The following is a 12,655-nucleotide window of genomic DNA, read 5'->3' on the forward strand; positions in this document are numbered from 1 at the left end:
ATGAAAATACTTTTCAAGTCTACATGACCTTTAGATTCCAGTGAATTAAAAGCATTAAAAAAAAGCTTCATTCCATTTTATTTTTAGCTTATGATTTTAACTGCCACACAGCTTGGAAGATGAGAATTAGTGAAATCCAATTTCCTAGTCTTGCATCTTGGGAGTGTCATAAAGTACAAGTCTCACTGACCATTTTTTATGTGGCTGGACCATTTCTAATATATGTGCCTGGTATAGATCTGCAGTATCCAGTAAGTTGAGACCATGCTGCCATTTTTTTCTGTCTGGCATGCTTGTAAATTTCTTTTTCCTACCTGAATATTTTTATAAACTTGAAGGAAATTAACTATATTCAAAAGAACCTCTATCATATTTGGCTGAAGATATGAAACAGTCAAAAGTTTTAGGGGATGGGAGAGAATTCTCAAAACATGGTGAAATGAGGCCAATTGCCTTGCCATGGACAAGCCTGATATTGTGCCCCTTCCCCATCACAGCTTGGTTGAAGCTCTGGCAATGAGACCCACTGTTCCTGAGCAAGGACTCTCCTTCCTCCCTGAGAAAGGGGAGTCCCATCTGATGCCAGCATGCCTGGTGCTTAGGCCATGCCATTGTCAAAACTCCCCAACATTTGACCTGTGACACCAGCCATGGAGCTATGATGTCTTAATAGACTCAGCCCATCTGTTTCTTCCAATGTTGCTGCCTTCAAATGTAAGTACAAAGGAGAATATAACTTGTGCCCCAAATGAGACACATTCTTGTCTGTGAAGAGATATCATACCTAAATTTTTTCCATTGAAATGAAGTAGAAATGTTTGAAGTGTATTTCAGAATAACTTTAGTTGATGTGATAGAATTTTATCCATGATTGTATGTTATATATACATTGCACACCTAGGCACATGTGTACACACACATTTTTATATGTGTGCAAATATATATACCTATGTATATGTAATACTTTGCAATGAGGAGCTAAAAAATGGTACAGTTTTTGGAGTTAGAGTGGTCTGGGTGCATGAAGTACTGGATGGACAAAGATGATGGTAATTCTAGATCTAGCACTGAGATATTTTTATTTATTCAGGGACTTTGTCCTGATACAGGTTGTGACTTGGACAAGACAAGATGATCACAGTCCACCACCTAATTTTGTTCCTTCTCACATAGGAAAGACTTTGCAGTTCCCAAAATGAACAGATTAATTATTAATTAATCAGAAAAGGCAGCAATTTTCACAAGATTTTCTATAGTTCATGCATGAGCTACTTCAGTCATGCTGAGATTGTCAGATCTACGAATACAGATGCATCAGATTAAAAGATTGATTCCACTATGGATTCCCCTGCATAAAATTCTTAAATTTTATGGATTTTCTGTCTCTTTTTAATCATACAAAGACACAAGAAATGAAAACTAGTTGCTACAAAAGGAAACAAAGTTTAGCTCTATGCATTAATACAGCCAAGTGCTTTTTAAAGATCATTTTCTTCATCTTTATACAGATTCGCTTTCTTTAGCACATATAAAATTTTTTCCCAAGATCATAGCTGAAATTGTAAGTTTTGTGGGGTAAAAACTCTCTTGCATTGCCAACAATGTGTGAGCCTTTCTTTTAATCGAGACTGGCTAATGTGTCAGAGAGGATAATTTTTCCTACATCAGCATTATAACCATCAGAGTATTTCAAAAAGTGCATGAAAAAAAAAAAAAAGAGATGAATGGGCAATATTAGGATTGTCCATCTGAATGTTTTCAAATTATTGGTGAAATTTCACTATGTTTACTTGAAAATGGATTTCTTAAAAAAATAGAATTTCATCTTTGAATCAAAAAATGCTAATTGCTCCATTTCAGTACCATGTAAGACAATGACATAAGTCAGAGAGAAATTGTCATTCAAACTTGAAAGCTGTATAACATAAAATATTCAATTACATTCCTAAACCTAGTGCTTCACAGTTGTTAAAAAAACCAATTTTTTTCTTAACTTTGAATATGTCCAAAAATCCAAATCCATTCATCATCATGATCTTGAAGGAATCTTGAATATTTCCCTGCTATTAAACATTACTTAGTACATTAGATAAGACTGTCCCTAAGCACTTTTTAAGTTCGTCAGGAATGACATGTGAATGAATAATGGAAAACCTCCTTCAGTATTTGAAGATCATTTGCAGAAAAAGTATGATATGGTTTTAAAATTAGACTTTTGCCCTGGTTGCATTTGTAATATGGGAAGATAGAAGAGAGGATCAGTGACAAATTACAGGGTCATAACTGTGATTCATTTAAAACTCTTATTATAGCCAAAAGAAAAAACAGCAAGTGGTTTCACTCAGTGATGCATACTCTCAGTTGTATGCCATTATGTAGACCTTGATTTTTCTACAAACAACATTACCTTAACCTGACACACAAAAGCATTAAATTTTTTTTTAATAATTTGAATTGTTGAATGGCTAAATCCTAACAAATGATTGAATATTGATTATTTCATGTGTAAAATTTAGTACCAGTAGATTTTATCCAGAAAAATGTTTGAGGTTTAAAACTCTGTCTTGAGGATCCTAATTTTTATCATTTTCTAAAACTGGCAGAAATTACTGTCTTTGCATCTAGACCAAATGCAGTGTGGGAAATAATATCTTCCTTGAGCAAACAAACTTGGACAGAACAAAACAAACAAAAAAAAAACCTGGTGATGTTGATCTTGTTAAGTCTGAATTTCAGATTAAGCAGCTGCCCACATAAAGAGCTTTAAGAAGTAATTTCAACTACATGATGCACCAAAATGAATTCTGTCTCATAATCAAAACCATTTGAATAATAAATTGAAGGTTGTGACAATTCATTATATAATTAAAGGCAGTAGAAAAGCAGAAGTCCCCTGAAGTAAAATTCTTTGGTTTTGCATCAGCCAGCCATCCAAGAGAGGTGGAGATCCTGCCCTGTGACCATTCTCCATCATCCCAAGCCCCACATCCATCAATCTCTCTAGTTGCACTGGCCCAGGCTTTGAGCAGGAACCTGCATTTCCATCTGGTGCCAGCACCATACATGGTCACCTATGGACAGCACCCAGGGTAAAAAAAAAATTAAAAATTTGCAGTTCCCTACTCAATGCTGAGTCTCTGAGTGAAGTTTCTATATTTCTGACCTCTGAGAGGTCAGGGATCATTCATTGCAGAGTTCAGCAGAAAAATTCAAAACTGGTAGGCATTAACAAGACCATTTGGGCTCTGAGGTGAGAAATTCTGTGTTATTTCAGTACTGGATGATTTGCTGGAAGGCCCATATAGTTCAGCATTATCTTAAGAGGAGAGCAGGTCTGGTGGGCTGGCCTTAGCCATGGAGGAATCCTCCCCAGCCCTACAGAACCAAGTTTGGCTAACATTTAATTCCATAAATTGCTGTTTCACCAATAACCAAAGCACTGTCATGAAAAAAGGCACACAGATTTCCTGCACACACATTTTGCACAAATTTTTAACGTATCCAGCTCAAGGTCGTTTTACTCTTTACAGGCTCTGATGCAGTCATGCTGCCTTTAGGGCCACTATTTACCCACCAAACATCCCTATTTTCTTCACTGTGGCATATAATTTGCATTTTCTAATATTTTCATACAAGGTCATTGCACAGTCTAACTATCTCAATAATGTTATCACCCTTTAAACTTACCGTACCTTGCACTGGTCCTCTCTCCTTGATTTCTTTCATTATATCAGTTTCCTGAGAGGAGGTGAGAGCAGCAACAGAGAGAGCAAGGGAAGATTATATTTATTAAATAAAATTAAAACTCATATTAATTTATCATTGTGTGCACATATATATAGTTCACACAATATACAGAGGTATAGAAATATGCCTTTGTGCTTGTATTTCTGCTGGAGAATATTTTGTTTACCAAATTAACAAATAAGAACAGCTGCACTGTTAAAACTGCATACTTTCTTTTCTATCTCAAATTTCTATGGGACCACAAAGTATCAACTTTAAAGAGATTATGTACAACTGAGAAACTATAAAGAATTTTAACTCATAGTAAAATTCAAGGGCAACATAAAGGAAAATTCACAGCTCAAGTCTTGAAGTTAAGTGAACATGTTTTAATCAAACCTCAAAGGAGTAAAATTGTTGAGACAACAGATGAATTTCATTAACTTACTTTTGAGGACACCCTGTAGTGAGAGGCACACCGGTATAACCGATTGGATTTTTCAAAAGGATTGGGACATGGCCCATTTGTATAGTTTTTTCCAGATTCACTTGACACATAACACTGATTTTCAGCTGATGGCCCCAGATGTTTGTTCCAAAATGATGGGTAACAAGCATATGATACAACCCTGGTCAAAAATAAGAGTTGATAAGAAGCTCACTCAAAAATTTTAGCTATTTTACTTAAAGCTTTTAATTATTTTGCAACTGTTGTATTTTAAATAATACTCTTTAGAAACGTGGATGGCATCTTTTCAGCTGGATGGCATTTCCTTCAATTGATATAGATGATATTTATGTTTAAGTCTCCATTACAGTAGTCCTCTCCCCACATTTCTTCAAAGAGAGATAGGGTAAAAAAAACTGTTTAGTAATTGTCATCTGGTACATTCATCTCATTAATGATGCATGAAAGCTCAAACTGAAAAAGATCAATAAATTACCAATGTTGTCAATGGGCTTCATTTATCAAAAATGGCTTGTGCAATGGAATACATTGAATGCTGTTAGACATTTCTGAAACAATATACACATTTCTGCATTAATGCCATGCAGGACCATGAGAGGATTTCTTTTACAGAGCATAATCAAATGTTTTGCTGCGCAGAATACTTTAAAGTAGTCAGCCCAATAAAAAGCATTTGTATTTAAGTATACTCATCAATTATACTGGACTTTCTGAACCAGAGGAATTGAAAACTATATTTCTACACAATATGGAGTATAACTATGCTTGCCAGTGTATACTTAGCTGTCAGGAGTTTTACAAGATAAGCCCATATAGGCCTCAGCTGTTTTGAATAAGAAATCACATTTTACCATTAGCACTTGGTGATAGAAAATCTGAGAATATCTTTTTCTTCCTGCCCAAAGTAGATCACAGACACACAGCAGCACACTGGAGCTGTGTGGTAATCCAGATAGGGTCTTTGAACTAAGAGCCACGTTTGAATCTTTTCAGCACCACAGTTTCTGCAGCCTTGATTAACACAACTGAACAGCTTTCTGCTGAAGCACAATTTCATATGTGCTGAAGAATAATGTCATATGTGCTGAAGCATCAGCACACCAGTAAACATTAAAAACACTTCAAGGAGAAGACCCTTCCAAAAGAGTCACAGAAGAAAAACAAAAGGTGTAAATATGTTTACATGCAAAAATAGAGATACATATATACAAAAATAATGTTAGAAACAAGCAGGATCCAGGGCCAACTAGGAAAACTCTGTAGTTTGTTCATACATTCTTGAGAGAATTTATTTGGTCATGTTTGTGTGTTCAATCTAATGACATTTTTGTGGATTCATTGCATTTATATATTTGAATAGTGAGATAAGAAATAATCCTAAACATTAGACTATGTTATTAGCAAGCTGGGTAATAACAATAACATCTTTCTGATACCCTGCAGCTGCCAAGAGCCCAACGTACAAATCAGATTAAGCCCTATTGGGATTGGAAGAACTATTTACATTCATGTCTAACTTTTATACCACCTCAAAATGAAGTGTTTCTTCCTCATTCTTGATGAATATAACCTTTTTGTTTTCCTTATTAGTTAAAATAGATGCTTTCAAGAGCACTTATTTCTCCCAAATTATGATTTGTAACTGAAACACTTGAAACTAATGATAATTAGTAATAGAATATGTATTTATTCTTTAATTAATGGAGGAAGACAAAGAGAAAGTGATATTTAAACAGTGCTTCAGCTCCACTTACAGCAAATTTCACTGCTAATTGGGTGTTTAGTGATTCTGAAAAGTCAGGTCTCAGAACTGGCCTAGCTTCCTTGAGCTTTATGGAAATCTTTTTTTTGTCTTCACTGGGGATAGTTTAGGTCAGCACTTGATTTTTCTGAACATCTGTCAAAAACATGAGCTGAGCACACTCCAGAAATCAAAACAGCAGAAACTTTAAACCGCATTGAATGCCTGCTGTGATAATTTACAAGGCCCCATAGAAAACAATGTGTTTTCTCCCTATTGCAGGGTATGAAGATAATGACACAATGATTGCAATATAAAGATTCCTAAAAATAAGTCACCTGAAAGTGTGTGGAAGCAAGGATTATTTGACAGGGCTCATTAAAAAGACACTTCTCACTTGTATGCCATAAATTTCAAATTTTTTTCATTGTCACAGGTAAAAGGTTATGGATTATGGGGTTTAGCTACAAACTAATTAAATTATGAGTCCAGTGAATCAAAATTTTTATTTTTAATTGTTGTTCTTGATCTTATTTTCTCTTGGCTATTGTCACAGACTTAACATTGGGCTAGATTGACACTTTCCAGACCCAGAAGGGCTGTTCATGAGTTCTTCCAGTATCTGTTCTAAAGATATTTGGATATTTCCCTTAATGTGTTTATTTGTATCTGGAAATGCTAGAATGGGTTTTGAAATATCATTAGAACTTGAGGAAAGAAAAGCAGAATGTAGAAATGTTTATAAAAATAGGTAAGTAGGGATACTTTCATGTGTAGTACTTTGATGACAAATCAGTGATCAGGGATTAAAATGGGTAGCAAGCAAAGGTCTGTCATAGCACAGGGATGTTGTACATGTTGGAGCTAGCTCCATGGCAACAAAAAAGCAAAATAAATGACTAAGAAAACAATCCTGGATTGCTGAGATTTGTTGGAGCTTTAGATAGTTTCCAAAAATTCATGATGGTTTTCACAACTGCCCTTCAGATTGTTTACTGAGATGATCAGCTGCAAGAGGCCGGTGACTAACATGAGGCTGTGCAATCAGCAAGTACTCGGCAGTGCGGAGGTGGAAAGAAGGTTCACAAGTGTGCTGTGTGAGCTGAGGTGCTGTGGCTCCGTGTTTCCAAGCTCACATCAGTCAGAAAGTCTGCTCTGCACACCACTGTCACACTGCTGCTCAGTCAGGTCAAACATAACGTTATTGAATTCACACCAGAACAAGCTCCTGCAAAGGTACAGCTAGGTTGATAATGAAGTGCCTTGTAGAGCTTCAGCCTGTCTTGCTTTTTTTTAAAAATAAGCTAACTCTTTTATACTTATATTGCTTCTGTATATCAGGCCATGTCACTAACCACAGCGCTAAGGTCAAAATAATACTACATTATGGCATAGGAAGAATTTCATCAAGATGGGGCTCATGGTAGTTGTACTTGTACAGGGGTAACAGTCAGAGGAAATAGAAAACTAGGAGATTGCCCTATCACTGCATTCTTTACAGCTTTTCCTCTAAAAATAATATGTTTTAACTCTTGTGGAGATAATGCTCATAAAAATTATTCTCTCTTCTCTTACCTACACCAGCAATTCTCATGCTCCTATTTTTAACTGTCAAGGAAACAGTCCAGAGAGAAAGAGTTGCAACTACTCTCCTAAAAACATGAGGTACTGAGTAAAATGAGACTGGTTTTCTAGTTACAGAAAAGCATTGCAGCTAAAAAGTGCTCACAATTAAAATGCCTACTTATTACTTGCATTTCTTCATTAATGAAACCTTTTGCCTTAGCTCCTGAGGTGCTGAGGGGCCTTTGCTAATCACTCAGCTGAAGGGTTCTCCTTCTTAAAACCTAAATGAAAGCTGGTTTAGTGTTGAAACCCTAAGAGAAAAAGACAGAGGAACATTCAAAGTAAACTTTCCCCCCTTAACAATACAAAGTCCTTGTCATATCAGAAACAGTTTGATGCACTTGCAGAAAGCAGAATTATCACTTGTATAGTGTGACAGGTCTTCTCCTCAATCCCCAGAGTGCCATGTCAACTATGACACATCACATCATACATTCTCCTGCTCTTGACATGGTTTGTTTGTTTGTTTGTGTTATAAATAAAATCAAAAGTTGACAGAGAGAACACCTGAGATCCCTCTGTCTGTAAGTTTCAGACATGTCAGAGTAAGGGATGAGATTGTATGAAAGCAAAACAGGAAATAGATTTCGGTATGGAACAGAAAGGATTAAAAAAATCTGGTAATGTGAGAAACAGCAGGATTTAATTATATAGTATCTAAATTGCAGTTATTCAACTTCTCCTAGAAGCGATTTCCAGGCATACAAACTTCAAGGAGTGGACTGAAAGCAGGATGTGCGGATTTACCATGACAGGTAATGATGATATGATGAGACAGCCTGACCATGATGAAATTATAGGCTCCATAGAGAATAAGGAAAGCAGTACCTATCATTTACCTTGTCTTTAGTGACATTTTCAGCATAGGTTTCTGTGGTGTTCCTCTAGTTTATTGGACTAGGTAAATTGCTTACAAGGTCAGTTGTGGACTGGCATGTTGAATGGCCAACAGATCAAAGTGACTGGTGTCTGTTTATTAACGGCATTCCCCAGGTGACAACACAAAAGCAACACTTTTGTATCTCTATTAACAATCTGGACAGCCAGGTGTAAGGCACCTTAAGCAAGTTTGTGGAGAATGTAAAACTTTTAGGGAGTGATTAGTATGCATGGCTGCTGTTCAGAGCAATGTTAATAGGCTGAAGAAATGAGCCTGACAGAAATATCCTGAATTTCAGCAAAGACAGATGGCAAATCCTGCCTCTGAGCCAGAACTGCCCAGGTACTTTCAGGGCACTGCCAGTGTAGAAAGTTATTTAACAGAAAAGGACATGAGGTCCTGAGAAACAGCAAGTTGAAAGTAGGTGAGCAGTGAGCCCTCTTGGCAAATGTGGATGGTCAATACTGGGCTGTGCTACCAAGAACATAACCAAAACATTGTGAAAAATTATCCTTCCCCTCAAATTACTACTTGGCAGATGGAGCTGTATTTTAACTTATGTGTTCCCTGGGAAAGCCACTGACAAACTGAGCAAATCCACTGGAAGACACTTAAGGGGGCTGGAGCTGAGGCAGCTGGACTTGTTCAGTTTAGAGAAGAGAAAGCCAAAAGAGTATATCATTCCTGTCTTCCACTACATAAGGAGAGATATAGAGAAAAAAGAGCAAAACTCTTGGAGATGCACAGTGGAAAGCTGGAAGGAAGGTACCAGTCGCAAGTTCTACCAAGGAAAATGCTGACATAAGAAAAAAGTGTTTGACCATTAGTCAAAAAACTGACCTGCTGCAAGAAAGGTTGTGGCACCTCCATCCTTGAAGATGCTCAAAATGTGTCCAGGGATGTGGCCTAAATAGCCTGATCTAATTTCAAAGTCATGCTTTGAGAATGTTGGATCAGGTCACCCCCGAAGTTCCAACCATAATAATTTTGTGATTCCATAAATGATTATATCCCATTTTAAAGTTTCTAGCTTTTCATGGGGAATTTGATAGCTCTTAACTCTGATTAGTCTGATATGAAGAAAGAAGGATCTAGGTACAATCCTTAATAGAGCGTTGCACTCTGGAACAACCTTGGAATGAGATGATTACAAGCTGCTTTATAGAGAAAAAATGTTTGATTCTTTTGAATAGTCACAATGTTGTCTCATGCAACTGGCTGCTTACTCAAGGCTGTTTCAAATGAAGAGCCTATATCCCAAGAAACAAAAAAGTTTTAAGTACATTTATGGTATTGGCTTATTGCAAATTAAGCAACTGTTTCAATTTAAAATATTCTAAACAGACAAATAAAATATTTACCCATGTGTTTGCAGATATCTCCAGGCACCATCAATACTTCCACCATTACATCCATGTTGATTCCTGGTATCACAAGAGATCAAGTTCTGAGCAGAAAGGTTGTCTGTGATCTGACCCTTTGAATGAATTGCTATTCTATCTGCTGCAACACCTGTATGAAAATAAAATTTCTGTTACCAAATCAAGTTTTTACTCACAACTTTGCCTTTGTTTTTGTGAAAGACTGACAGAAATTCAATCTCAATATTTTCTGTCCATCAGATATCTTCACTAAATACTGATATAATCTGTCCAGGCTTTTGTGAGAGAGGATTGTGAAACTGCAAAGCATCATGAGCAACTTTGCTGTTATATGACAAATTCCTAGATTTACTGGCTGTTAAAAAGTCACAAATACCTAAATAACAGATGAGACATTTGCATAATTATCTGTATCTTGTTTGCAAATGCATATTCCCATCTAGTTGTCTTCAGCAGAAGAAAAAAATACTTCCCAACTTTCTGCAGCTCAATCTCCAAATCTCTTTGCTTTCTTTTCAACCTTTCTTTCTTTTATGTGAGGGGAAAGAAAAATAAAGAGCAGTCCTATGAAGAGGAAAATTCAAGACTGAAAGTATATTTTGGGTTGATTGCAAAGAATATTTGGAGATGTTCATATTGAAGTGTAACTGTGGGACTCTTTGTGCCTCCTTCCCTTATAACACAAAATTATTCCTCAGACATAGATACCTTATCTGAATTCAATAAGATAATCATGATTCTTAGTATTTAAATATTTATGAACTGATTTAAAGGCAGACTAGGTTAACTAAGTTGTGGGTGAAACTAAGGTGCTTCTACTTTCTTTATCAAACGACAATGAAACAATCATTAAGCCTCATTGCAAGTCATTACCTATGATTAAATTTTATTTGTATTACCTTTAGCCCCACATTTTTCAATTTTAAAATAAAATTTTAAAAATTATCTTGAAATCAAAATCCCCATCAAAACCAACACTAACTTTGGTGAACTCTGAGGAAGACTTCAGAAAACAAAGTTTGCTGACATCAGGTGGCAACTGTATTTTGTGCTTTTGCAAAGGGGCCCAGTGATAATGAATTTATTTTCGTAGGTATAAAAGCCTTTTATTGTAAAGTTTTGGAGTACTTACAGAAATTATTCACGATAAGAAAAAATTATACAGCAGTGCTTGTCTGTTCATTGAGAAACAACTAACCTTGAAAACTCAGACTGAAAATGTTAGATGCACCTAAACAATATGTGAAGGCATCTCACACTACACAGCTTTGAAAATAATTATGTGAATCAAAATAAAAAAGTTTGTTTATGGAAAGGAAAAATTAGACACAATATCTGCAAAGTCTTTCCTTCACTGATCTCTGTTCATCTCTGCAGCTATCTGTCAAAAGAGCTGTTAAAAGCTGTCTTGGTTTTCTCTTTTTAAAACTGCAGTAGATAAGATATATCAGAAAAAGAGCAAGTTCAGTCTGATTTTTCTGGGAGCTGGGATTAGCTGACCTCAAAACTCCTTTCCTTCTCTTACTGCTGTGATTTACAGAAACAGTTTCAAAAACCTGGACCTGTGAGGACCCACTGGCCAAATTAAGTCATAAAGATTGATCGCATGCTTATGTTACACAATTTTATGAAAATCAAACTGCTGCAGCTTAGACTGACATTTAAAGACTTTGGGACACTATAGAAGAAAAGCTGTAGGAATTTCAAATGTTCCTATTTGTTAATAAAAGGTGAAAAGTAAGTTGATATTATTTTGTTACAAACCACTACAATTTTCATTACACATCTAACATCATGATACTTTCAAAGGGAGTAAAAAGAAATTTTACTTGCGGTTGAAAAAGCCCAGGATGCTCCACAGTTTCGCTGATCCAAAGGATCGTGAATCCTATCAGGCCACTCATAAATGGCTGAAAAGATGGCAGGAAACTTGTCTTCTGGAAGTGACTTTCCCTAAAACAAAATGCATAAGATCTGTATATGCTTAACTTCCTATTTTTATCATAAATTTTATTGAATTTTGTTTGTAAAATTCTTAATTTTTAGACTGGGGAAACCTAAAACATTGGCCCCTGTGACATCCCAAGCAAATCCATGGTAGCTTCCCCATGGCTGGGTGCTGCAGACTCCTGAGAGCAGGAGGGATCTGGCACTCCCTTAACTGAGCTGAAAAGCTGAGCTCCAAGACTGCCAACCTGAATAACCTGACCAGTTCCTCTCTGATTTTTATCTCAAACAGTAATTCCCTATGAAATTTGCTAAGCGTGACCCAGCTGGCATTTTTGGAAAGAAAAGCCCTCGCTACAAATAGAGTTGAAGTTAAATACCTGTTACCCAGACACGTGGCTGTAGGTTAAAAATTTTAGTCACTGTGGGAGAGGAATAAGTACAGCATATCATTGATTTGTCTTTTACAAAGGGGTTCTTCAATCTAAAGCAATTATTCCTTATCCAGAATAAAAATCAGTGATTTTTCTTCTGCATTTCAGTCTGATAGTGAATTCATGAAAATTCATCATCTGCTCACTAAAGCAATTTGGCCAGCCATTTCTGGCACCTTCATCTTTCAGCCTAAATTTACGTCCCACTCCAAAGTCGTCCAAGCTTTGAACAAATATTTGCATATGCAGGAGCCGTCTGGTACAACTGCTAATAATCTGCTCTGTGGTCAACATATCAAAATTATTGACCCATTTATTTTTTACTGTTGAACTTCATGGAATGATGGGTTATGCTGTGCTAGGAAATAGGAATGGCCACAGAAAACTGCAGTATTAGGCCATGCAATCAGTCTGTTTCAAAAAACTCAGTTTCAGAAGGAAATACAATAT

At 36.2% G+C, this 12,655-nt stretch overlaps 1 protein-coding gene across 1 annotated transcript in view; it reads right to left on the reverse strand.

Moving 5' to 3' along the window:
* Window positions 1-12,655, reverse strand: part of TINAG (tubulointerstitial nephritis antigen) — a 38,410-nt gene that overhangs the window by 13,433 nt on the left and 12,322 nt on the right. Inside the window, exons 5-8 of the mRNA XM_009094562.4 lie at window positions 11,654-11,777; window positions 9,804-9,954; window positions 4,175-4,355; window positions 3,693-3,738 (exon numbers count right to left, since the gene is read on the reverse strand). Coding sequence (XP_009092810.1) covers window positions 3,693-3,738; window positions 4,175-4,355; window positions 9,804-9,954; window positions 11,654-11,777 — 502 coding nt within the window. The remainder of the gene's footprint in view (window positions 1-3,692; window positions 3,739-4,174; window positions 4,356-9,803; window positions 9,955-11,653; window positions 11,778-12,655) is intronic.

The sequence above is a fragment of the Serinus canaria genome, chromosome 3 (genome assembly GCF_022539315.1).
Source record: "Serinus canaria isolate serCan28SL12 chromosome 3, serCan2020, whole genome shotgun sequence".
Classification (NCBI taxonomy): Eukaryota; Metazoa; Chordata; class Aves; order Passeriformes; family Fringillidae; genus Serinus; species Serinus canaria.